This window comes from Peromyscus maniculatus, chromosome 23 (genome assembly GCF_049852395.1).
Source record: "Peromyscus maniculatus bairdii isolate BWxNUB_F1_BW_parent chromosome 23, HU_Pman_BW_mat_3.1, whole genome shotgun sequence".
Taxonomy (NCBI): domain Eukaryota; kingdom Metazoa; phylum Chordata; class Mammalia; order Rodentia; family Cricetidae; genus Peromyscus; species Peromyscus maniculatus.
In genome coordinates this window covers 33,808,272-33,835,969 of record NC_134874.1, presented here as the reverse complement: position 1 = coordinate 33,835,969, position 27,698 = coordinate 33,808,272, and the positions used below count along the sequence as shown (strand labels likewise).

General features: G+C 41.9%; 1 protein-coding gene across 1 annotated transcript in view; it reads right to left on the bottom strand.

The window, feature by feature from the left end:
- The window catches only part of LOC143270580 (uncharacterized), a 73,170-nt gene that overhangs the window by 2,737 nt on the left and 42,735 nt on the right, over window positions 1–27,698 (bottom strand). Inside the window, exons 14-23 of the mRNA XM_076561006.1 lie at window positions 26,291–26,398; window positions 20,484–20,554; window positions 19,725–19,749; window positions 11,655–11,689; window positions 10,823–10,847; window positions 7,667–7,801; window positions 4,864–4,931; window positions 3,488–3,512; window positions 1,433–1,473; window positions 1,019–1,049 (exon numbers count right to left, since the gene is read on the bottom strand). Coding sequence (XP_076417121.1) covers window positions 1,019–1,049; window positions 1,433–1,473; window positions 3,488–3,512; window positions 4,864–4,931; window positions 7,667–7,801; window positions 10,823–10,847; window positions 11,655–11,689; window positions 19,725–19,749; window positions 20,484–20,554; window positions 26,291–26,398 — 564 coding nt within the window. The remainder of the gene's footprint in view (window positions 1–1,018; window positions 1,050–1,432; window positions 1,474–3,487; window positions 3,513–4,863; window positions 4,932–7,666; window positions 7,802–10,822; window positions 10,848–11,654; window positions 11,690–19,724; window positions 19,750–20,483; window positions 20,555–26,290; window positions 26,399–27,698) is intronic.

Genomic DNA, 27,698 nt, shown 5'->3' with positions numbered 1-27,698 from the left:
AGAAGACTGAATGGAAACATGGAGGTACTGTTATAAGTCCTGCAGGACCAGCCAGAAGAGGATTCACTTCTGCATTATTGGGCCCACACTACAAGACCTTTGTACTAAGGTTCATGTCATTGACTACCGACAGTTGTGAGCCACTGACAGTTTCTTCTATCACAACTCACCAATCAAAAGTGAGCACCAGATATACACATATTTCCAGACTACATCAGAATACACACAATTTCCGAGGAAAGCTACTGATTACAACTGATGGCTAGGAGCGTTGTCGGGGACAGAGGCAGGAAGGATGGGTGTTCCGGTGAAGACCATACTTTTATTTTTAAGTTTGTTTCATCTGCATTGCCTGCATATGAATGCTTGTATATCACATGCATACAATGCCAGGCAAGATCAGAAGAGGGCATGAGATACCCTGGAACTGAGTTACAGATGGTTGTGAGCAGCTCTATGGGTGCTGGAGCTCAAATCTGGTCCTCTGGTAGAACAGATAATGCTCTTAATCAAAGAGCCATCTCTCCAACTCCCATTGACAGTGGGGTTTGGTATGTTTGCTTCTACCTCTCTTTACCATTATGCCTGGATGGAGTAGTATTTAAATCTCCAGGCAAATTTACATCTCACTGATACCTTTCATACTGCCTTAGCCTGCCAAGCAGAAGGTACAACCTTACTGTTTCCTGGATCCTCTCCTATCAACTCCAACAGGGCATGCTGTTACTTACTAGGAAAGCTTTCTTTACTACTGATATTCTGATGCTCTTCAACATCTGTGTCCCCCACTTGGGCTATATCTGCAAGAACATCAGGACATAGTGTACCAGGTAAAGCCACACCAGCTCACACAAAGTTGACCCAGGTTCTTCTTGGGATTTTCCACAGAGCCTCTATGGCAGAACCATTTAATCATTTAACTTTCAACTCCCCTTTCCAACAGGAATCCTGATTCAGGCTTCTTAGGAATGAAACACTAAGGTATTTCCTGAACAAGAGAGAGATTTCAGATACTTACGATTTCCAAACACAACAGATGTGATCTGCAACTATGAAAAAGAAAGCATTGTTAAGATTGGGCTATACTGTATCCTTCACAATGGTCTGGTTTTCTCTGGATGACTTAGAGACCGGTGGAAATAGAGCTCTACTCGTGCTGCATATGACACCAGTAGAGACGGAAAGAGCCTTCCTTCCTGGCACTGTACCTCCCAAGTCCACTAACACTGCAAGCAAATCCTTACTAGAACAGGGAAAGGAGTTTCTGAGGGAACTGCTTCTATGTTTCAATTTTAATGAATATGGTGATGTCAACGATACCAGAGAGCTGGAGACCCTGAACTCCACAAAGCAAACTGTCTTTCAAAAAGTAACACACATGGAACCCAAATAGAGCTGTATTTCTACAGAAGACACACAAAGGTATGCTTACCATTTGTCTGGATTCTGGTGCACTAATAGCACCAGATAAATCTAGGAGAAAACAGAGTAACTGTGAGGATGTTGGCAACTAATGATTATAAAACACTCAGGGAATATTTTCAATGTGCACACGTGTGTATGGAGATAGCTTGGGCTGCTGCTGGGCCATCCTCCAGTGTAGAAGGATGTTCCAGAAAAGAAAAAATAAAACAGATCAATATGAGACCTAGGTTCCTTGTTCCTCAATTAAAGCCACTTTAAACAATATAAAATAAATCTAGCTGGTTCACACTTTGTGGCATATACTTATTGCTTTTTTTTTTTTTTGGAGCTGAGGACCGAACCTGGGGCCTTGTACTTGCTAGGCAAGTGCTCTACCACTGAGCTAAATCCCCAACCCTTATAATCCCAGCATTCAGGAGGTAGTGGAAGGAGGACCAGGCCTCAGCTTCAACCATAGAGTAAGATAGAGGCAGCCTGTGATAAATGTGTCCCTGTCTCAAAATAAAAATAATACACTAAAGCTGCATAATTTCTAACTGTATTATAAATATTTATCCTATACTTGCAGGTCAGTGTAGCTTTTACCATCCAACAGAACAATTTCTCTTTGCAACAGAATGAAATCATAACAGAAAACTACAACAAATAAAAATGCAGAGAACAGGTGACTGTGGGGGGCCTGGCCTGAATCTTCCATCTAGAACATTAGTGCTGCAACCAAAACTGTGGAGAGTGGGAGAAAAAAATCCTCTTCCCCTGGGAACAGCCCAGTTGGTTTTCCAACAACAACTGGTCAGCTCTGAAATCTCATAATACAGATAACATTGTATGGAAAGAGTGGATTATATCTATATATTTAGGAATATATCACACACACACACACACACTCACACACACTCACAAATGCACTCTCTCTCTCTCTCTCTCTCTCTCTCTCTCTCTCTCTCTCACACACACACACACACACACACATATGTAACTACAATCTACAGTTGGAGGGAAGGAGGCCAGAGGTCATAAATTTGAGGAAGAAAGGGGGTGACGCATGGGGATGGTCAGAGGGAGGAAAGAGGAAAATGATATAATTTAATTTCAAAAAACAAAAAGTTTCAAAGCACAGTATGTGTGATTGTTAACACTTGCTATGTGTCACCAACAGGTGTTTCTCAGAACTGCACAGGCTGCTCAACTGATCTGCTTTGGTTACTGACAAGCTGGGTTGGAAAATCTTATTGCTCATAGTGCTATTAGAAAGTGTACTATAATATTTCAGTTGTTTTTTTTTTTTGTGTGTGTGTGTTTGTTTTGTTTTGGGACAGCTTCTAAGACATGAGTCCAAAATCTACAGAAGTAAGTCGCCTTGTCCTACATGATTGCTTTAAACTCCAAAGGTCTGTGTGAAATGACCGGACACAGCAGGGAGTCTTTGGATTTTTCACACAAGTGACTTCAAGCATCTGTGGATGTGGTCTAGTTTAATATGCAGTTAACATGACATGGAGGCAATTTGTCATGGACAGGCAGCATCTCTGAACCACATGGTAAACCCTCAGCCCTGCTGACAATGCTCTCAAAATTTTCTTAAATGAATTTAAGGCTCAACCATGGAAGCAAGAGCAATGGATTGCCCAGATGGATTCATGTTTTAACTTTCTGCTTTTGACTTTGATCAGAGATTCTTCATTTTTGTTCTGAAGCAGGGGTTATAACAATCCCCAAGCACAAATGTCATGAAGACTAGATGAACTAATAAAGTATAAAGTTCATTTAAAGTATGAATGGGAGCATAAACTATGTCCTCCATAGACCATTACCCATGCAGGGAAACAAGACATTGAAGCACCTGAAACCCTAATATTCTTTATGCACACAGCCTCATGGAAATCTATGCAGAAACCTGGCTGTCAAGGGCATCTAGAACACCCTTAAAAAGTCGTGTTGACTGTTTTGCTCTCTCCAGAAACAGCAAGTTGGGTGGCCTTTCAAAGAGAAGACAGTAAGGGACACCCTACCTATCTTAACATTTACATTCTTCCTCACCAAGGAGTTAAACAATACTTACCGCTTTGGTCTTCTTCCCAGGCTCCCTGAAATTATAGAAACAAAGACATTTTGAGGGTAACATCATGGGGCATACAGGCACATGTCTTTTTCTTTTTTTTAATTAAGATTTTTTTCATTCATTTTACACACCAATCAAAGATCCTCTTCTTCCCTCCTTCCATGCCCCCAGCCTCCCCTCCCAATCCACCCCTCACTTCCTCCCACAAGAAGGCAAGTCCTCCCATGTGGAGGCACATTCAGTAGAGGCAAGTCCAAGTCCTTCCCCCTGCCTCAAGGCTGCACGAGGTATCCCATCATAGGTAGTGGGCTCCACAAAGCCTGCTCATGCACCAGAGATGGTAACTTGTTATGTACACACTCATAAGTGGATACTAGATATAAAGCAAAGAGTAATCAGGCAACAACCCACAACCCCAGAGAAGCTAACTAACAGGGAAGACCCAAAGAGGGACACATGAACTGCCCTGGGAAGGGGAAACAAATGAGATCTCCATGAGTAATCTGGGTATGAGGAGTGGGCAATGGAGGTTAGGGGATAGGGGATGAGAACATAAGGGAATGGGATGGTTGAACTGGAACAGGGAGGGGGAAAGCAATGAAAGAGATACCATGATAGAGAGAGACATCATGGGGATAGAGAAAAACCAGGTGCTAGGGAAGTTCCCAGGCATCCCCAAGGATGACACCAGCCTGGACTACTAGCAATAGTAGAGAGGGTGCCTGAACTGAACTGGCTTGCCCCAGAGATCAGACCGGTGAATACCCTGTCATCACAGAACTTTTCTCCAACTAATGGAAGCAGATGCAGAGATCCACAGCCAATCACTAGACCGAGCTCCAGGAGTCCAGTCAAAGAGAGAGAAGAGGATTCTATGAGCAAGTGCATCAGGATCATGATGTGGAAACATGCAGGGACAACCAAACAAACAAGAGGGAATTCATGAAAGTTGGATCAATGGCTGTGGTGCCTACATGGGACTGGACTAGGTCCTCTGCATGGTGAGACAGTTGTGTAGCCTTTATTTCACTGCCAACATTAATGGCTGGCAAAACAAAGATATATCTGTGACAAACCTATGATATTTTTCAGAATGATGTATCTCTAACCCTCCTTCAGTCACCAACCACAAAATAATCTAAAGAAGAAGCATTGTTTTCCAGAGGGACAGGTGATAGCATATATTCTGTACCCTGACTGTGCCATTCACAAATGCTCTTTCTCATAAGGTGTCCATCGGCAAGGAACTGTTCTACTATTCCAGAAAACACAGCATAGTATATATACATACTGTCATATTTTAATAGGCAAACTCAAATAAAATAGGAAAGTCAGACAGCAACATTTCCATTTCAGTCATAGAAAGTCCACCTTACCTCAGTAGAATGGTCGATTTCTTCCTCTTTAGAAAATAACTGTTTAATATCAGGGGCATCTTCAGTATCTAGGAAGAGAGAGTGACTGTTCATCACTGGTGCTGTGGGCCATGGCTTCCTTAGAGAACAGTGCTTAGCTTACACAACAGGCTTATATGTATGGCTATGCTCTCGAGGCTAGACCGAGGGGCTGCTGGAGCATCCTCATTGAAAGCACTGAGTCAACGAGAAGCAGGGAAAAAATGGAAAATGGAACACTAGCAGTGTGCTGATGGGAACAGAAGACAATAAAAGTCTTCCAAGGGTACAAGCTTCCCATTACTCCTATCAATCACTTGAAGACCAGACGGATGGTCTTCTAAAACTAAGAAACAATGTGAGTTTTAATTTATGCTAAGTTGCCATCTAGTACACACTTTCCAGGGTACCAAAAGGAATATGGTTTATGGAGTGGTATTGGTGAACACGAGAAAATAAAGACCATGATAACGTGTCCCCTCTGCAGCACATCTGGGTACCTCAGAATGCTGGAAACAAAACAAGGCTCACAGCAATCCAGAAGCTAATTCAATGAACCACTGAATTAGCATTTTAGCCTCTAGTGGCACCATGCTCCACTCCCTAGTTCAGTGCATGAACCATAAAGGGGCAGTCACATCCCAGGGAAAGGAAAACCTTAAATGCTGTTGTGTTGGAGCAGCACAGCTTTTCTCTGGAATACATACTATTTTTAGAGTAGGCTAATAGAGCAATGTAATTTTTCTCTTTGGAGTAGAAAGCACTTTCCCAAGTCATCTGCTAAAAGCATTGGCAGACCATATTTTTCCAGTGGTTTCCTGTGGTAATAGGTATATTCTGGGGCAAACATTCCATAAAATGAAATCACAATAAAACGAGTATCATGGAGATAATTTACACACTTCCTACATTCTTTTGGTTAATCTAAGATTCACACAAATGGAGGACAATGTACACACACACACACACACACACACACACACACACACACGGTTCTGAACAATCAAGACATGAGGCTTTATTTCTTTTCCCATTGACACTGAAGTTCTGTTCACATAAGAAGGTTAAACTAAGAATTCTGTACCCTCCAGTGTATTGAAGCTCTCCCCCACAGACCAGTAGAATCCCATGACAAAGACAGGATACTTGCTGGTTGTATGCAGTTAAAACTCACTCCAATCACTAATTCACTATTACAGAAAACCCCCAGAAACACACGAGGAAGAGAATAATCATTGTAAACAATTCATTCACAAAGTCACTAAAGAAACTGAAGATTTAAAACACACAGGAGCAATAATCAACTTCAAGGTAGTAAAACCATTTTATAGCAATGTCTGATTAACAACAAAAACCATAAGGTATTTTTGAAAACATGAAATATGTAGAAATGTGCTACTAAAACTCAAAGTTTCTAGTTGGTAGCTTTAAAAGGACATTATCATAATATTCATCTGATTGTAGTGTGAAATTTAAGATTTAGATACTAACTTGGAGAACCTATAGAGTTCAGGAGACTAGAAAGGGAACATTAATTGGCAAGGAGGAAGGAAGATAGTAAGGGGGTCATGGGGGAGCACAGGTGACATGAAGGGAAAAGGGGGAGTAAAGGGAGGGAGGTCTGAGTGGGGAAAGGGATGGCAGAACAGAACAAAGGAGGGACAGCACGGAGGATGTTTGAAAAGGCTAAATGGAAGATCATAAGATTAAATAGACACTCAAATAGTCAAACAAAAATGTATAATTGGAATTGCTCCAAACAGGGAATTATGCCAGATGCCATGGCTTGCCATGTAAACATTTGACAGCCTGGAAAGATGGCTGAGGTAAAGGTCATCTGTCTTTTTCAGAGGACATGGTTGTGATTCTTTGATAGGTTGTATATATTTTATGGAATTATAAAATGGATCATTTGCTTCCGAAAGAGGAAAAGCACAGGAACCTCCCATTTTCCTCGTACTTACAGATCTCTTTCCTGCTCTCTTGCACTCCCAAGCACAGGGTGTGACATGGCCACTACTGGGACCCTTTCCCATTGAACCTGGCCAAGAAGGCTGTTACATATTTCAAATTTCACTTGTACTTTGGGGACTCTTCAGATCTAATCCATCTGTGTCACCCACATGTGGATTAATGTGGGGCGTTTACTCACCACCCCCACAGCTTGCTAGAGTTTTCTTGAGTGCGAGCAGCAGGACATATTAGACAGAAGGATTTATAGCGGAGAATCTTGCGGAGATAAACAGATAGAAAATAAAGGATAGCCTCGAGAGGGCCTGGAACCTATTTCAACGGGCCCCGACTGTCTCTTGCCCAGGGTTTTTATAGAGACGCCAAGGGGTGGAGCAAAAGACCTCCTCCCCCAGCACAGCCAAGTGCAGACCATCTCAGACACCTGCACTCAGGCCCGTGGTCCTGATCATCCTCTATTCGGACCTGCTGGGTAAAGCCACGAGGAACCCCAGAACGGGCTCCCACAGATTAAGTAGCAGATAGGGTTACTCACCTGTTTCTGCCCATATCAGGTGAAGCTACATCAACTTATACATGTGCCCCAGCTTTCCTCTAGTTCATAGTATTCAGCGAGAGCCAAAGTGACTTTTATTTTTATTTAATTTTTTAAATACCTCTTAAAATTCTATGGTTGTATTTCTAGGGATGAGATAGATACACTGATATATTTCAGATAGTGCAAGTTCTGGTAAATCTGTTCAGTTTTACCTATGGCACAGAGGATAACTGACTACTACATATAATGGAAGCAAAGCCTCAATATGTACAGTACCTTCCCCTTGGGTTTGTATTATTTTATCAGATGTGCTACCACTGGCTGGAACAGCAACTGGAGTAGCTGGAGGTTCCTCCATAACTTGAGGGATGATAGTTTTTTTCTTACAAAATCTTCTAAAGAATGAAGTAACTGAAAATGTAGTCACAACAGGGAGAGTTATGTTAGTTTACGGCAGAAAACCAGAAAACTAATCATGGCTGTGTGTTTGTAAATATGGTCTAATTTCCTGTTCCAGCTAGTCATCAGTGTCAAGAGTGTTGCTTGTGGAAGATCACATTTTGTGATTAAGCAGTATACAGACAATATAGGTACTATCTGCATTTACGTGGCTGGTGCAATACAGAAGGAGCAGGACTGAATGTGTTGTATGGGTTTGGTGCCAGATGGGAGCTCTTCCTTCTGATAATCGCATGAATACACTGTTGTTCATACGATTCCTCTTTCTTCCATGCTTTTCTCCAAACACTGGAAGTTTCAGAAGGACTTCTCATGATACTTTCTAGTCTAAAAGAGAACTACAAATGGTAAATCATAAGGAAAGGCACATGTACAGCAGAAATACTCCAATGATGTTTGTTAAATATCAGAGGAATTCAGCTAGAAGCTAGTGACTGAATTTAGAGCGATCCATTGCATCCAGCATGGGAAGTGTGGCTGTTGTTGACTTTCATTCTTTATTCACCTGTGGTCCTTGTAGCTCACAGAGAACATACGGTATTAATAGCCTTACATGACTGAGAAGTAAACAACTGTGTGCACTCCCGACTTTTCACCGTTAGGACCACATTAGTTACACCCCTGTCACTGTGACCAAACCCCTGACAGGAGCAGCCTGAGAGAGAGAGATATTCTTTACCTTCCAATCCCTGACTCAAAACTGGAGTCACTGGAGGGCACTGGCTTAGTACAAATATGTGACTCTTCTCTTGCATCTTCAACCTGTCATATCCCTCCCACTGACTAATTGTGACTGCCAGGGAACCCCACTGAGAGATTATAGATTCGAGCATATTCCTTAGAAATACTCAGAGTCCAAATCATTCTACATCATGTTATTGCATGATGGTTTGACAAAAATGAAACTTCCCTTCAATTGGCCAAGCCTTCCTTGATGTCTTCAACATGACCAGGTAAGGAAAGCAGTCTGGCATTTGGGTGGTAAGTATGCACATGGCTTTCTAGATGACAAATATCCTCAGCCACTGTATGGACAACCCAGATAAATGTAGCTAGAAGGGCAGGGTCTGTATTAGCACCAAGTGTGCACCACACCTGCTCTGCTCGACTCATCAAAGTCCAGTTTCTACACACTCTTCTACCCACAGACTCTACGGGGCAATTGAGTCAAGCTCATCCCCTAACCATTATTTTAAACTTCTAGAAATACCTCTAATGCAAGATCAGGCTGAAAATCCCTATGTATAAAAGGATGAGTTTCAATTTATGGTTCTCCTCACTCTAGCTCTGAAGAATTGGGTTTACAGAAGTGTGCCACAATGGGCACATATTATACAGTCATTGGGATCAAATCCAGGGTTGTGCACATGCTAGAAGCACACTAAACCGAACTGGTCTTTACATTCCTGCCCATTGACCCTCTTTGACAAATCTGACTGTGAGGCTACTCTAACACAGCCAGCATCTTCAGAATGATGATACCCAGCCATGCTCTGCCTGTGTAACTCACTGCTGCTTATATCATTCCACTGAGTGCTCAGACACAGCAGGCAGCAGGGAGACTGACTGCCAGTGATAGAAGTAATTCTGGAACACAAACTCGAGCTCACCTTTAAAGATGTATAGATAGCCAAAAGAATGATCCAGTGCAGCTCAAGAATGAAGGGATGACTGGAGGTCTTAGTGGACATTGCCTATAAATTGTGTGGCTCTTTGGGCTCATGTTAATGTTGTCTAATCTGTTAAGCTTTTACAATAGTTCTTACTGGAATGAGCCATCTCTTCCATAAATCCAGTTATCACACACATCCGACCTATTTTTCAGTGCAGTGTCTCCTATAGTCAAATGCTCTGATCTGACCAAACATATGGACTTTCTATGGTGGTATTTTATTTGTACTGAAATGTGATTTAATTGTATGTTAATAAATAAAGTTGCCTGGGGTCTGAGCTATTAGAGCCATAAAAAGAGCGTGGCGGTGGTGGCACATGCCTTTAATCCCAGCACTTGGTAGGCAGAGCTAGGTAAGTCTCTGTATGTTCAGGGATACAGCCAGCATTGGAGACACACGCCTTTAAGACCTGGAGGGCTGTACTTACAGGCAGTGACGAGGCAGTCACGTGTTTGGGTTTACAACCAATGAGAAGGCAGAACAGAAAGACTATATCAAGACAAACACACAGGAAGTAGGTCTCTTTCAGAGAGGTAGGACCACCACAGGAGGAAGGGTAAGGTTTTAGCTCTGAGCTCTGACCTCTTGGCTTTCTCTTTTACATTGGTTCTGTGTTTCTTATTTAATAAGACGGTTGGTTACATCTACAAATTTCCATCTATCATACTTATGAGTGTCTGCAGGCAGCTAAAGAGTACTGCCTGGCTTTCTGCCCACTTGGTGCTCATCATTGTCTGCTGTTTACCTAGGGCTGGGTTATTGCAGGCAGATGCTGGGAAGATGGGCCTCTCACATAGGTATCCCTGAGCCCTTGACAAAATAAAAAGTACTTCCTGAGCTCTACCACTGGAAAGACTGATGACCTATCCATACACTTTGAGCTATCATTCTCCAGAGAAATGCACAAAAAAAAAACCAAAACAAAACCAAGTCTATCACACATCTGTACGGTGAGCTTTGAACACTTTTTTTTTAAGGTAAAATGTGTATCTTGCTTTTTGAATTGACAAATTTGTCACTGGAAAGTGGACTCTGTCATAGGGATAACTGTATTGGGAAAAAAATCTATTTAGACCCTGCCTGGTACACAAAATGCCAAAATAACTAGAGGCATCAGAACTGAAAGCAGTGACTGTAGACACATTGGTAAGACTCGTTACTTAGGGCATTGCCTTTTCCCTGCTTAAATTCCCAAGTTTCACTCCCAATAGGAGTCTTATATCACATTGGTGTGCCAGAGAAAAGACAGCCAGCATTTAAACAATTCTAAAATGTGTTTGAGAGATTCCGTAATACATACAACAATTAAATTTCCTCTTCTCCACCTGTAATTGAAAGGAAAGAAAACACTTTGAGGTTCAGGTCATACAGAGTCTTTTTGCATAGCTCTTTGGTTCACCCTATGACACAGCATAGTGTAAAGCAGGATAGGAAAAAGACATTAAAAAAAAGACTGTATTCATACATTATGTGATGATGTCACAGAAAACCAGGGCTACGTACTTTGTGACAAAAACTAATACATCACACACTAATGCTGACTCAAAGTGAGAGCAGAGCACCTCTTCTGTTTGGCCTTCACTGAGGGCTCCCTAAGCTACATCCCAGCATGGCAGACCAACTTAACAACCTGCCGTGGGAGATTAATTCCTTCTAAGAGGGGGCCTCCAATTATTTGCACGAGTGCACATGTTTTAAATGTATTATACCCTAAATATTCAAATATTGGATGCATGAAGCTTCCCACCATATTGAGACTTTTGGGGAACAACACAAATTCCATCTAGATGACAGGATGGGAAAACAAATAGGAGAGGCCCCTTAAGGAAAAACACACATCTTAATAGATGATATGCCTGTTAACTTCTGAGTCAATATTACACACATTTATCTAAAGAGGAGCCTTTTTTCTCCAGAAGAAAAGCCCCCCTCATACAGACTGTGACACTTGACACGGGAAGATTTGATTCAGTCTGGACCAAGATGGTACAATTCCACTTTGTCCTCTTCCTAAATTAACTCTCTAATACCCATGATGCCCTGCTCAGTTTCATTGTTCAATGGGATATGCACTGAAACATAAGATCACTAGAATAACCTTTCTATCTTAGAGAAAAGAAAGGCCCCCTTACCTTCTCCACCTTTATTTCTGTCTCTTCAGGTAGCACTAAAGGGGACAGAAAGTGACTGTCAGCTCATGGTCTTGCTTCCTACTTATGCAGCATCCTTACTTGATGTGACTAAAAGTGCATAGACTTAGTACATGTGACTAGACCTACTGAACAGGATTGTTGGGCAGCTGCTGAACTGTCTTCCCTTGAAGGGAAATTAAAACAGAAAAAGGCCTGGAGAGATATGAGTAACAGAATTGTATTTCCAGACAGTGGGGGACCTAAAGCAACATAAAATAATCTATCAGATTGAAGATTAAATACAAATCTTCACAGGTATTCTCTTTGGAGTGACCACTGGTATGCTTCAGTTTGCATGTAGAGGTCAGAAGACAAATTGTGGGATCCCAAATTGTAGATGCATAAGATAACCCCCACACCTAAGGCTCAGGGAACATTTTGGTAGAGGATTGGAAAGACTATAAGAACCAGAGGGACAGGACATATGCTGCTAGATAGTGTCTTCTAGACATGGCAGGGATGATATAGCCCATGAAATCTCAACACAGTTCCCCAAATAGGACCTGCATCATGACAGCCCCTACTGATATGGCACCCTAGACCAGGAGCTACAGAGAGGTTGCAGAGAGATGAATTTTCTCCAGAGGTAAGTCTCCTCATAAGTTATCTAATCCTGAACTAACTGCACTAAACATACAAGAGCACACATAGGTATATATAAGAGCAACATTAAATGAACTCCTGTGTTTATGTAAGTATAGTAGTTATCAGAGAAGAACTCATATATTTGAAGGGGGGACATGGGATGAGATGGATTGAGGAGAAGGTGGGATAGAATGATGTAAACACAGTAGTCACATTAAATTCTCAAAGAATTAAAAATGTAAATTATAACAATCCTGGTCTTTCACTTTTGTCTTCCTTCCTTCAATCAAGGTTTTTCATTGAAGCTAAACTGAGACTAATAGTCATCAGGACCCAGAATCATCCTTCTCTGGCCCTGAATATGCTGGGGTTACGGGTGTGCATAGAATTGTCTGAACTTTTTTATATGTGCACTGGAGATTAAATCATGCTGAGTGAGGTAACCCAGACTCAGAAAGAAAACATGATATGTACTCACTTATAGGAGGATACTAGATGTAAAACAAAGATGACTAGACTGCTACTCACAATTCCAGGGAGGCTACCTAGAAAACAGGACCCCAAGAAAAACATAGGGATCACTCAATGACAGAGAAATGGACGAGATCTACATGAACAACCTGGACGTGAGTGGGGGTAATGAAGGGCAAGGGTGGAGGGAAAGAGAGCTTAGGGGAACAGGAGATCCCAGATAGATCAAGAACAGAGAGAGAGAACAAGGAATAAAGACCATGATAAATGAAGACCACATGAGAATAGGAAGAAGCAAAGTGCTAGAGAGGCCCACAGAAATCCACAAAGATACCCCCACAATAGACTACTGCCAATGGTCGAGAGACAGCCGGAACTGACCTACTCTGGTGATAGAATGGCCAAACACCCTAACTATCATGCTAGAAACCTCATCCAATGACTGAGGGAACCAGATGCAGAGATCTTCGGCCAGGCCCCGGGTGGAGCTCCAGGAGTCCAATTGGCAAGAAAGAGGAGGGTTTGTATGAGCGAGAATTGTTGAGACCAAGGTTGGAAAAAGCACAGGGACAAATAGCCAAATGAAGGGAAACACAAGAACTATGAACCAATACCTGAGGAGACCCCAACTGGATCAGGCCCTCTGGATAAGTGAGACAGTTGATTAGCTTGATCTGTTTGGGAGGCATCCAGGCAGTGGGACCGGGACCTGCCCTCAGTGCATATGCTGGCAGTTTGGAACCTGGGGCTTATACAGGGACACTTGGCTCATCCTGGGAGGAGGTGACTGGACCTGCCTGGACTGAATCTACCAAGTTGAACTCAATTCTCAGGGGAGTCTTTGCCATGGAGGAGATGGGAATGGGGGGGGGCTGGGAGGAAGGCAGGGGGAGGGCAGGAGGGGGGGAGAACAAGGGAATCCATGGGTATATGTAAAATTAAATTAAATTATAAAATAAAAATTTAAAAAATTAAAAACAAAACAGGGTACCAATGTGTGCACAGTCTAATCACCTTCTGAGCATCTGTACACCATGTACTTAACTTTAAACAACTATTTAAAAGTGAATGTTCATGTCCCATTACATTATCTCTCAAAGGTAAAAATGATGCAATCTTGGTAAGTGTGAATAATGAGATAAATTGCAATAATTCATCATATGTGGTGCATATTTTATGAAAGAACAATGCACAATGGCTAATCTACATGTGTTTATGAACATGGTTTTCTGGTCTTTATAACACTTCAGCTTTGTGATATATATATGTATATATATATATATATATATATATATATATATATATATATATATATATATATATATTTATATATATAAACATATACATATATATCTGCAAGCCCTTTAAACTTACCAAAACTCCTAAATAATGATTATAAGTTGTGCATTTTTGGCAAGGTGAAGACCAAAGACATGAGACTTCTCTTAGAGAAGGCACAAAGGCTAGGCATTTCTCAGAGGTGATCCTTTCCATGCAAAATGGGGGCCTGTGAACACGAGGCTGCCATCAGTATATAGATGCAGGTAAATTCAAGACAAGGTCATTGTAGGGAGCAGATATTCTAATAATTGGAGTCACAGCTTCAGGTGTTTGGTCCAAATGACCATAACATGTCAGTGACTTTACTGTTGTCACACTTCCTAAGATTTCAGACAATGTTCTTCTGTTTGTGTTTGTTTTTTTTTTTTTTTTTGTGTGTGTGTGTGTGTGTGTGTGTGTGTGTCTGTGTCTATATCTGTCTGTGTGTATAGTGTCTGTGTGTATATGTGTGTGTGTCCCTGGGTGTGTCTTGGTGTGTCTATGTATGTGTTTTCACTTAGTTGTTTTTTTTTTTTTTTCGAGTCAGGGTTTCTCTGGGTAGCTTTGCGCCTTTCCTGGAACTCACTCTGTAGACCAGACTGGCCTTGAACTCACAGAGATCCACCTGCCTCTGCCTCCTGAGTGCTGAGATTAAAGGCGTGTACCACCACTGCCCGGCTCATGTAGTTGCATGGATCACTTAGTTTTTTTTTTCTTATTGTGCCTTGTGTCACTCTGTTTATGTGACTGCTCCAAGCTGACTCTGGTTAACTTCTCTGTCTTTACATGTTCAAGAACTTCAGTTGCACACAACCAGCCTTCTACCTATGCCCATCAGGTGAAGGGATGAGCCAGATGACCTAGTAAGATTCAAATGTCATTCTGTAAATGTAGTACACTAGAAGTTTTGGGTTCCGGACTCTTTTCTTGTGACTGATAAGTTTAGAGAAGGAGGAAGAGAAAATTATAGAATATAAAAGACACGACACATAGAGACTCATTCTGGGGACACTTCTGAGAAATGTTTTATAGTATGAAACACCATGAAAAAATTCCCGGAATAAGGGAATTGTCACACATGGATGTATTACTAGGTACAGAGTCTAGAGTCCACATGGCATTCCAGAAGTAGGAGAAAGTGGCTAGAGAAGAGAGAGATGGAGGATTATGGGGGTGGAGACTGGTCCTGGATCTCTGTGGGGCAACTTGAAATTCCCAAAAGAAAGCCACGAATACACAGAACACTAAGGACAATCACAGCCTGTGGCAAGATGTGTGTCAAGAAGGTTGCTCCCCAATTGCTCATGTCCTTCAGCCCTAGAAACATGGATATTAACTTATGGGAACTTCCTAAGACACCATATGTATCTTGGAATCAGAATCAAGAATGCATGAAAAAGAGCCAAGGCAGGGGTCAGAGATCAGATCCCTGCTCACTCATAAGGTCAGAGGCTCAAGGATGAAGGACAAGTCTCTGACCTCCTCTACACCTCAGTCATCCTGCATGGCAGTCCAGGATGAAGCGCATAGGCTGGGAATGAGCTACACATTAACACTAGACCCTTCCTTGCCAGTATATTACAGATGTGGTAGTTGTGTCAGACTAAACAGCCATTTTACCCAGCACTCTACCCTGTTGGTGCCACGTGAAGCAGGAGTTAACAGTGAACAGAGGACTATGCATGGACTGCTACAAGTCCTGAAGGAAGAAATGGAAGGGCTCTGTTCTTCCTTTATCATTGGGCTTACTCTGCTAGACTATCACCTACAGGTTCCTTAGAGTACAAAAGAGAATACTGTTCCTAACCAGTCACATTGGCTCTATCACAGATTAGTACACAAAGTGAACACAACACTTCATGGGCACTGTCATGGTGAATCTCAACAGTCAATTGGATGATACCCAGTACTGGGCAGCAAGTGTGAGATTAGAGCAGTTTAGTTTAGGTGAGGTGGAAAGACTACTGAACTCTACATGACATCATGGCTTAGGAAGGGATCAAGGATATATAAAAAGGTAAGCTGAGCATGAGCATTAAATCTTCTGGTCACTGACAGGTTATAATGGGACTCTGCCACAGACTCCTGCCTGTATATATAATTACCCCGTGTTACAGTCTATAAGCTGAGACTATATTCAAAAAAGTACCAATTACCTTTTAGGTTATCTTCACAGGAATTTTTAACAACAACTGAATAAATTATTCAGACAGGCAGAAGTAAAATGCAGAGCTAGTAACTGAATCCCAAACCCTGAAAGTTTGGTAGTATCACGGACTTAAAGAATAAATGTTCTGGGGAAATGTGTACAAAGGAGAGGAGGATATGCAAAGCACATTTAATAGCACACTCTGCTCACTTTCCATCATGTCCCTGTAATTGGAATAGAACAAGAACCTTCTATTTTCCTTGTCCTTAATGAAATCTTTACCACATTCCTAACTCAAAGACAATGCATAACATGACCACTAGTGGACCCTTGCTCATTGATTCAAACCAGGTACACTGATCCAAATTCACTGAGTTGAATTTCACCCTCAGTCATGTGACATTGGAACAATGTGCCTTGAGGAACATCAGCTCTACTCCATCTGCATTACCCACATGTGGGAGAAAGGATTAGAGGGTGGTCCACCCATTCCTGTCTACAGCAGGTGAAGCCACCCTGACTCATACTAATGAGCCTCAGTTTCCACCGGTTCATGCTATTGAATGAGAGCCGAAGGTGACATCAGATGCATTTTAAATTCTTTAGCTGTGTTTACATTGAAGACTTAGATATATTAGTATTAACCTACATAGGAAAAATTGTCTTAAACTTCTCTCTAGATTTACATATGAAAGAAAATGATTATCACCACATTACACAACTGGACAGAATTACAGAATTCACAACATGCCTTTTTTCTTATCAGTTGTTTCTATAGAATAAAATTTAGAGAATTCTGGTATCATCACATCTGTATGGGGTATAGCTTGTCTCTGCTGAATTCTCTCAATAAAGGAGAAACTGGGAATGCATCGAGAATAGAGTTTCATGTCAGCCTCATGGCAGAAAAACAGAGGAAACTAACAACTGTGTGTTTGTACATTTGATCTGATTGCTTGTTTCCGGGTACAGTCATCAGAGTGAGATTGTGCTTCAGGAGGATCACTGAATAGTGTACAACCAGTTAAGCATTACATGAACATGACAAGTAAAATCTAATTTATGTGGAAATACAGAAGGAAGAGCCCCATGACTGAACACACTTTGTGAGTGTGGTGCCAGAGCAGAGTGGTATCACTCTAATCCTTCTTAGAGCCCATGACACCCTTGCAATGGCTCCATTCACCGCTGTTCACTAAGACCCTAAGAATTTCTTAAGGACTACCCACAGGACTCACTAGGCTAAAACAGATCTTTGTAATGTATACTGTAGGAAAAAGCACAGGCATTCAGAAGTGCCCTGTGATGTCTGTGAGATACCAGAAGACTTCAGCTACACAGGAGTAACTGAATTCAGACAAACTGTTTCATTTACTCTAGAACACTGGAGAACTGCTATTCTTCATTCTTTGACTACCCCTTATATAATAGTACATCTCATGGACAATGTATGGCATTGTCCATGGGAGGTAGGAAGGTAAGAAGCTTTGAAAACTTGTGACATTTCACACAATGGAGCAGTAACAGCTGCATTTGTGTGCCAGTGACGACCTCTCCTGACAGAAACAACAGACAGGAGACATGCTCTGCCAGGCAGTCCCTGACTCCAAGTGTGAGCTTCATCCGAAGTGAGCTGTCGGATTCCTGGATCAGTAAACAGCACCTCCTCTATCATCCTCAACCTGCCACTGGCCTCTCAGTGACTGAGTCTGACCCTCTGGAAAAAAAAAATTGGGAGGGTACCAATGCTTCCAGGCTCCAAGTCAATCTAAACCAAGTTTTTACGTGGAGGATGGGAGAAAAGGAAACTCTTTTAATCTCACGAAACCTGGATAAACCCTCATCAGGAAGAGGCTGGAAAAGCAGCCTGGTGCCATTTTAGGTGATAGATGTCCCCTGAAACTGTGTGGACAGTCTGAACTGAGTTCAGCTAACAGAATGGTAGTCTACACAGGCTACATGTGAGTTTGCAAGGTGCTGTTCATCCATTCTTCATGAAAGCTCTGTTTCTCCAGAATCTTCTCCCACACAGACATAGGGGCAATGGACGAAGTCCTACTCCCCTCTGTTGTTTTCTTTTCACTTTTTCAGAGAAAAGGTCTCTGGCCCACAGTGATCTCAATGCTACATTGTAGAAATAGATGACTTTGAACATAAAATTCTCCCATCGGCAACTCTGAAGGAGGTTTATAAAGCTATATAACCACAGCAGATCTTTTGCTTACTGGGATCTCAAACCCAAGGCCTTAGAAATGGTAGGTATGCAATGAACCACATTCTCTCTCAAGAACTAGCTCTTCTTTGCCAAAGGCCTTCATAGCACATGCCTGAGCAAATATACAGAAACCATTTTGCAAATAACGATGCTCTTCTCACTCCTACCTGCTGCCTGTGGTCCCCCTAGTGCTTCCACTCACAGGCAGTATGGCCACTGACTACCAGTGAGCAGAAGACCCTTGGAGCCCAGAGTCTAGGTCACATTTAAAAACCTGTTGCCAGGAGCTAAGGAGACCAGAGGTTAACATCCCCTGCTGTTCCTGCAGAGGACACAGGTCTGGTTGGTTTCTATCACAGAAAAAACAGCTCAAAACAGTCTATAACTCCAGTTGCTAGAAACCATACAGCTAATTTGAGTCTGCATATGTATCATAGATACAAATGGTGCACATACATTCATACAGGTGAATACTCACATACTCAAAATAAAAATAAATATATCTTTAAAAAATGTCTTCCTATTAGGAAAATGTGTCAGCATAGATCCAGAGCCAAGTGGTAACTGGACACCTGCCCCATCTCCCCATGCAGTATCTGTTTCCCATTCTCAGAATCAGTGATCTGACTAGAAGCCTGTGAGCTTTCTAACCTTTCATTCTTCGGAATGTCTGTATGTAGATGAGAAGTAATGCCCTGGGCTCTCTGTGGTAGTCACTACAGGGTCCTGATCTCTGCAGTTTTGACCTATTGAAGGCAGATACTGGGATGTTCCAAGTTAGGGATTACCAAGTGCTGGGGCTATAGAAGGTCTCTTCATCTCCATGGACAGCCTCATCACTTATCTCTGTGCCTTGGTTTATTCTTTCACAGAGTAGCACACAAACAAATAAATGTACTGCATATGATGGGCTTTGAACATATATACTTTATATAGGTCAAGCGTGTATCCTAATATGGTAATTCAACAGCTTGTCCCTGTAGATTGGACTGAGCAATTAGGATACATATCTTGGGGAAAAACAGATTTAGATGTAGCCTGTTGTACACCATTCCAGACTAACTACAGGCATCATAGCTGAATCCAGTGCACATGGACAAATACGTCCACTATTTATTTTAACTTAGAGACCCACTTTTTAAAAAAATACGGTCCAAATGCTTCCCAATAGGTGGCATAGATCACAGTGCCTGGTTAGATATAAGGATACCAAGTATTTACACAGTTCATTCCTAAAACGTGTCTTAGGAAAAAATTCCATAATACATACCTCGTCTTTGGTTTCTGCAATGCACCTGAAATGTAAAGGAAAGAAAATAGTATGTGGCCTAGGTCATGATGATTTCTGTTTGCAAGGGTCCTTGAAATACATATCAGCATGATATAATGGCAATCAAAGTGGGAAAGAGTCTTCAAATAAAAGACTCTGCTTTAGTATATCATATGATGGTGTCACAAAAGAACTGGGGTTCCTCACTTGTACCACTTCCCACTTTTGCTGGTTCACACACCAGATCAAGAGGCACTATCTGTTTGGTCTCTGCTGCGTGTTCCCTAAGCCACACTGCAACATGCTGGAGCATCTTTATGATCCTGCTATGAAATTAACCCTGCCACAGTGTAGCCTCAATTATTTACACTAATGCTCATGTGTTAAAAGGCTAACCACCTGCAACCCCACACTAGACATAGGAAGCTTGCTCCATATGACTGTTGTGGAACATACTGCATGGAAATTGAGGGGATCTGAAGTGCCTGACAACTTCTAAACCAAAACTTTAAGTTTTATCTAAAGAGAACCTTTTTTCTCCAGAAGAAAAGGCCTGCTCACAAGACTGATAATTAACACTGGATGCTTTGATGCTCTATTCAGTTTGGACCAGGCTGGTACAATTCTTCTTCTCCCCTTCCAAACTAACTCTCTAATACCCATGATGCCTGCTCAGTTTTGTTGTTCAGTGGGATATCCTCTGAAACATAAGATCACTAAAGTAACCTTTCTATTTTAGAGAGAAAAAGGCTCTCTTACCTCCGACGACTTTTCTTCTGTCTTTGTGCGGCCATCTCGTCTAAGTGTGTTTTCATCATTTTCCGGTATTACTAGGGGGACAGAAAGTCATGAGCTTGCAGACTGACAGCTCTTGGTCCTGCTTCCTACCTATGTAGCATATTTGCTTGATGTGGGTAAAAGTGCATGGACTTAGGACATGTGACTAGACCTACTGAACAGGATGGTTGGGCAGCTGCTGAACCGTCTTCCCTTGAAGGAAATTAAAGCAGAGAAAGACCAGGAGACATATGAGTAAGAGATTTGTTGCATTTCTAGACAGTGGACACCCAAAGGAACATAAAATAATCTGTCTTTGATTGTGTATTGTTAAATTAACATTTTAACATGTATTCTGTTTGGAGGGCCACTTGTGAGGTTTCATTTTGGGTGTGGAGGTCAGTGGATAGCTTGTGGGATCTGTTTCTCTCCTTTGCCATGTGTGTTCTGAGTTTCAAATCCAGGTCATTGGGCTTAGAGAAGGCATCGATATCCTTGGAAAGAAGAATTTTATCCTTCCCCATGACCAAACTTGTGTTTAAACTTTAGTGTGTGTGTTTACAATTTTTATCATTCAAATTTCAGGAAAGAGTTGACAGATGAGGACGGCAGGAATACAATCTTTTATGTAGTAATAGTCTCACATGAAACTCTCAACTTGAAAAGAAGAGAATCACTATGAAGGAAGCAGCTGTATAGGATGTCAGCATTTTACTCCAAGATCAAAAAACATAAAGAAATTTGCATGGACTAGGAAGAGAATCACAAGCTAAGAGCACTAGAACTAGAAATACAAAAGAAACTCCAGGACTTAGAAGATGTGTAACGATAGAATGTTGGCAGATAAATGCCTAGTGATATATGAGAGTGCTTTCATTAGCCACTCTCAAGAAAAAACCCCATGAACTACTAGGAGAAGCAAAGACCATTTTGAAAGATGAAATAGGCAACTTTGAATCCAGAGTGACATCCATTCAGCAGGTGTTAGCACATCTGAAATTTCAGTTGGATGCAAAATTATCCTTCAACATAACCAGTGAGGTTGATGAAAAGGAATCATATCAGCATACATTTAAAATATTTGTCTATCTTCTATGGAGCTGTGGGTTGTAGTTTGGTTAACTTTGCTTTACTTCTGGTAATGAGTGAGTAAATACAAGAGATGCTAGGTAACAAGGCGGATGCTAAAAGGGACGCGAGGAACGCCCTCAGAAGGGGAAATAGATGAGAACTCCTGAGAAACCTGGGGGTTAGGGTGGGACAATGGAAAGTAGGGATATGGGATCGGGGCATAGGGAAATGGGACAGTTGAGCAGGGGATGGGATGGGCAGCTTGGGAGAGCAATGAAAGAGATGACTTGATAGAGGAAGACATCATGGGGATAGGGAGAAACCTGGTCAGGGAAGTTCCCTGGAATCCACAGGCATGACCCAACTTAGAATACTAGCAGTGGTGGAAAGGTTCCCTGAGCTAGCCTACCCTGGTGATCAGATTGGTGACTACCCTAACTGTCATCATAGAGCCTTCATCAAGTAACTGATGGAAACAGATGCAGAGAGCCATGGCCAAGCATGTTCAGTCGAAGAGAGGGAAGAGTAATTCTATGAGCAAGGGGCATCAAGACCATGATGGGAAGACTTACAGATACAACTAAACTAAGCTGGTGGGCACTCATGAACTTTGGACCCATAGCTGTGGATCATGCATGGGAAAGGACTGGGCCTTTACTTGGGCAAGACCGTTGTGTAGCTTGGTGTGTTTCATGGCACCCTGACCGTGGGAATAGGATCTATCCCTGGAGCATGAACTGGCTTTTGGAGCCCATTGCCCATGGTAGGGACACCTTGCACAGCCTTGATGAAAGGGGAGAGGTGTAGACCTGTCCCAGCTGAATGTTCTGGGCTTGCTGACTCTCCATGGGAGGCCATACATTTTCAAAGGAGGGGATGAGGGGTAGGCTGGTGGAAAAGGCTGGAGTGGGAGCAGAGAGGGAATGAGGTACAAATCTGTGGTTGGTAAGTGAAATGAATAAATTAAAAGATTCCTAAAAAATGTTTGTCTAGCACACTCAAGCATTGTTTTAAATGATAATTTCCATTCTTCAAAGGACATGGATGGGAGTTTTAAACATTTCATTTCATTAATGGAAATCTGTGTATTTAACATATATTGCTTCTTTATTTCATATGTTGAGAAGGAGACAATATTCATGTTCCATTTATATCATAAGTATATCAATTTTAGTAGGTTCATGTGATATTCATAAAATCAGCTAAACCAACAACAACGAGAACTTTAGATTTTCTAAATATTGTGTAGGAAATTGCTGTCTTATGATTGAAATAAACACTCAAATTGAGCAAGTGAAATGTTACATAAATCAGTTCCAATGGAATAGAGCCCCAAGAAAACAATCTCTGCAATGAGCAATGACATGGAAACTCAAGCAAATCATGCAAGTGATTATGTATCTCAATGGTGGCATGATATTTGCCAATAATTAAACTTTTCTACAACTTTCACCACAAATGGTTATGATTTTATTGTAATTGTGCACATGCCATTCAGATTTCTTGTTCATGGGTATGCATGAATGTGCATGTGTGAGTGTAGTTTTGATCATAGGTGTGGATTAGATGCATTTGCTTGTTGCATGTAAGTGTTCGTGTGCATGGATGTGAGAGGAGTGTGTGGACTATCCTACATTAGTCCACACACTCAGTTACCACCTGCCCTCCATTCTGATCCCCTAATGTCAGAACCCACAGTGGTGGTATTGGCAGGGATCATCTTCCATAGTCCTTCCTGCCTAGCTTTATGAAGGACCCTCAAACAAATGCCAACTCAGGGTTGGACACAGGCAAGAGCCCCATATCCAGGCTCTCTGGAGTATTCGAAACCTATTCTAAACCTGTTCTATGATAATGTGCTGCCCACCCATGAAGGCCCTCTATGCCCAGACCCAGGCAGATTTATCAACTCTCTTATGAGTCTGAATCACTTCTCTCCTTCCATTCCACGCATCAGCAGGCCCAGACCCAGAAAGGCAGCACATCTGTCAGCCCTTTTGCTGACTGTGACCCATGATACTCATTCTTCACCCTGTGTGACAATGCCACACCAAACAGATTATGGAGGCCAATACTAGGACCATCTTTTGAAAGCTCACCCAGGACCCTTAACTCATCCCACCACTTAGTCTCAGACACAAGGTAGCCAGATCCATGAATAGAAGTCATACATTTTTGGCAAGTCCTAGGTGAAGGCCATATGTGTTGTCTTCAAAAAAGCATTAACGGTAGATACTTCTCAGAGGCTTCTGCCTTTCCATGCAAAATGAGGGTGTCTGTACATGAGGCTGCCTGCAGCACAGCTACAGACGGGTATAAAGTAGAGACAGTGTCAAGGAAGTTACCAGACATTGCACTAATTGGGGTCAGAGCATTAGGTGTTCGAGAGTTCCAAATTGACCATCAAAAGTCAGTGGTTTGGCTTTGTCACTTTCCATAAATTTTGGGACAATTTCCTTCAGTTTTTTTTTTATATAATTTAGTTATTCTTTTACACTACTCTGATTAGGAGACCTTTCCTAGCTGATTTTAGACTCAACTCTTCCCTCTCTTTTCTCATATTCAAGTGCATTATGTATTCAACAGCAGGCTTTCACCTCTACCCACCAGTATCATAAGAGACTCAGATGGGCATTCTTTTGAGCAATGTTTCAATGTTCCCAGGTAGAAAGAATATCCCACACCTTGATGCAATACCAGGTACAGTGTCTAGAGGACTCAGTATCCCAGAGGTAGGTACCAGAGAAGGGAGGAAGAAGATAAAAGGGGTAGAGACTGCTCCTAGATCTAGGAGGGACACCTTGCTCAGAAGTAATAACTGTTGAGTTTAAGGAGAGGAGACACAATGTATTAAGGCTACTGAGATTGTCTATGAAAAGGAGCCAAGCCCCAAGTAGTTCAATGAGATAATGCGGAAGATCAGACAGACTTGTAAAGATCAAAGTTCTTGAACCTACCAAAGAGGGGAGAGCCTGGAGGAACCACAATCCTCAGATATGAACTCATTTCTGCCCAAAGACCACCATGTCAGATACTCGAGTACAAAGTCATAAATATACAAAACATAGAGGACAGACACAGCCTGTGGCAAGATGTGTGTCAAGAAGGTTGCTCCCCAATTGCTCATGTCCTTCAACACTTGGAACATGGGTATTAGCTTATGGGAACTTCCTAAGACACCATCTGTATCTTGGAATCAGAATCAAGAATGCATGAAAAAGAGCCAAGGCAGGGGTCAGAGATCAGATCCCTGCTCACTCATAAGGTCAGAGGCTCAAGGATGAAGAATAAGTCTCTGACCTCCTTTACACCTCAGTCATCCTGCATGGCAGTCCAGGATGAGGCACATAGGCTGGGAATGAGCTACACATTAACACTAGGCACTTCTTTGCAGTATATTGCAGATGTGGTAGTTCTGTCAGACATTTTACCAACACTGTACCCTGTTGGTGGCACATGAAGAAGGAGTTAACAGTGAACAGAGGACTATGCATGGACTGCTACAAGTCCTGAAGGAAGAAATGGAAGGGCTCTGTTCTTCCTTTATCATTGGGCTTACTCTGCAAGACTATCACCTACAAGACTATCTTGTTCCTTAGAGTAAAAGAGAGAATACTGTTCCTCACCAGCCACATTGTCTCTATCACAGGTAAGTACACAAAGTGAACACAACACTTCATGGGCACTGTCATGGTGAATCTCAACAGTCAATTGGATGATACCCAGTACTGGGCAGCAAGTGTGAGATTAGAGCAGTTTAGGTTAGGTGAGGTGGAAAGACTACTGAACTCTACATGACATCATGGCTTAGGAAGGGATCAAGGATATATAAAAAGGTAAGCTGAGCATGAGCATTAAATCTTCTGGTCACTGACAGGTTATAATGGGACTCTGCCACAGACTCCTGCCTGTATATATAATTACCCTGTGTTACAGTCTATAAGCTGAGACTATATTCAAAAAAAGTACCACTTCCCTTTTAGGTTATCTTCACAGGAATTTTTAACAACAACTGAACAAATTATTCAGACAGGCAGAAGTAAAATGCAGAGCTAGTAACTGAATCCCAAACCCTGAAAGTTTGGTAGTATCACGGACTTAAAGAATAAATGTTCTGGGGAAATGTGTACAAAGGAGAGGAGGATAAGCAAAGCACATTTAATAGCACACTCTGCTCACTTTCCATCATGTCCCTGTAATTGGAATAGAACAAGAACCTTCTATTTTTCTTGTCCTTAATGAAATCTTTACCACATTCCTAACTCAAAGACAATGCATAACATGACCACTAGTGGACCCTTGCTCATTGATTCAAACCAGGTACACTGATCCAAATTCACTGAGTTGAATTTCACCCTCAGTCATGTGACATTGGAACAATGTGCCTTGAGGAACATCAGCTCTACTCCATCTGCATTACCCACATGTGGGAGAAAGGATTAGAGGGTGGTGCACCCATTCCTGTCTACAGCAGGTGAAGCCACCCTGACTCATACTAATGAGCCTCAGTTTCCACCAGTTCATGCTATTGAATGAGAGCCAAAGGTGACATCAGATGCATTTTAAAATCTGTAGTTGTGTTTACATTGAAGACTTAAATATATTGGAATTATCCTACATAGGGAAATAGTCTTAAGCTTCTCTTTAGATTTACATATAAAGAAAATGATTATCACCACATTACACAACTGGACAGAATTACAGAATTCACAACATACCTTTTTCATTAGGAATTTCTATAGAATAAAATTTACAGATTTCTGGTGTCATCACATCTGTATGCGGTATTGCTTGTCTTTGCTGAATTCTCTTCAATAAAGGAGAAACTGGGAATGCATCGAGAATAGAGTTTCATGTCAGCCTCATGGCAGAAAAACAGAGGAAACTAACAACTGTGTGTTTGTACATTTGATCTGATTGCTTGTTTCCGGGTACAGTCATCAGAGTGAGATTGTGCTTCAGGAGGATCACTGAATAGTGTACAACCAGTTAAGCATTACATGAACATGACAAGTAAAATCTAATTTATGTGGAAATACAGAAGGAAGAGCCCCATGACTGAACACACTTTGTGAGTGTGGTGCCAGAGCAGAGTGGTATCACTCTAATCCTTCTTAGAGCCCATGACACCCTTGCAATGGCTCCATTCACCGCTGTTCACTAAGACCCTAAGAATTTCTTAAGGACTACCCACAGGACTCACTAGGCTAAAACAGATCTTTGTAATGTATACTGTAGGAAAAAGCACAGGCATTCAGAAGTGCCCTGTGATGTCTGTGAGATACCAGAAGACTTCAGCTACACAGGAGTAACTGAATTCAGACAAACTGTTTCATTTACTCTAGAACACTGGAGAACTGCTATTCTTCATTCTTTGACTACCCCTTATATAATAGTACATCTCATGGACAATGTATGGCATTGTCCATGGGAGGTAGGAAGGTAAGAAGCTTTGAAAACTTGTGACATTTCACACAATGGAGCAGTAACAGCTGCATTTGTGTGCCAGTGACGACCTCTCCTGACAGAAACAACTGACAGGAGACATGCTCTGCCAGGCAGTCCCTGACTCCAAGTGTGAGCTTAGTCCCAAATGAGCTGTGGGATTCCTGGATCAGTAAACAGCACCTTCCTCTATCATCCTCAACCTGCCACTGGCCTCTCAGTGACTGAGTCTGAACCTCCGGAACAAAATTGGGAGGGTACCAATGCTTCCAGGCTCCAAGTCAATCTAGACCAAGTTGTCACGTGGAAGTTGGGAGGAAAGGAAACTCTTTTAATCACATCAAACCTGCATAAACCCTCATCAGGAAGAGGCTGGAAAAGCAGCCTGGTGCCATTGTAGGTGACAGATGTCCCCTGAAATTGTGTGGACAATCTGAACTGAGTTCAGCTAACAGAATGGTAGTCTACACAGGCTACGTGTGAGTTTGCAAGATGCTGCTCATCTATTCTTCATGAAAGTTCTGTTTCTCCAGAATCTGCTCCCACACACAGACACACGGGCAATGGAAAAAGTCCTACTCCCCTCTGTTGTTTTCTTTTCACTTTTTTTTAGAGAAACGGTCTCTGGCCGACAGTGATCTCAATGTCACTTTGTAGAAATGGATGTCTTTGAACTTAAAA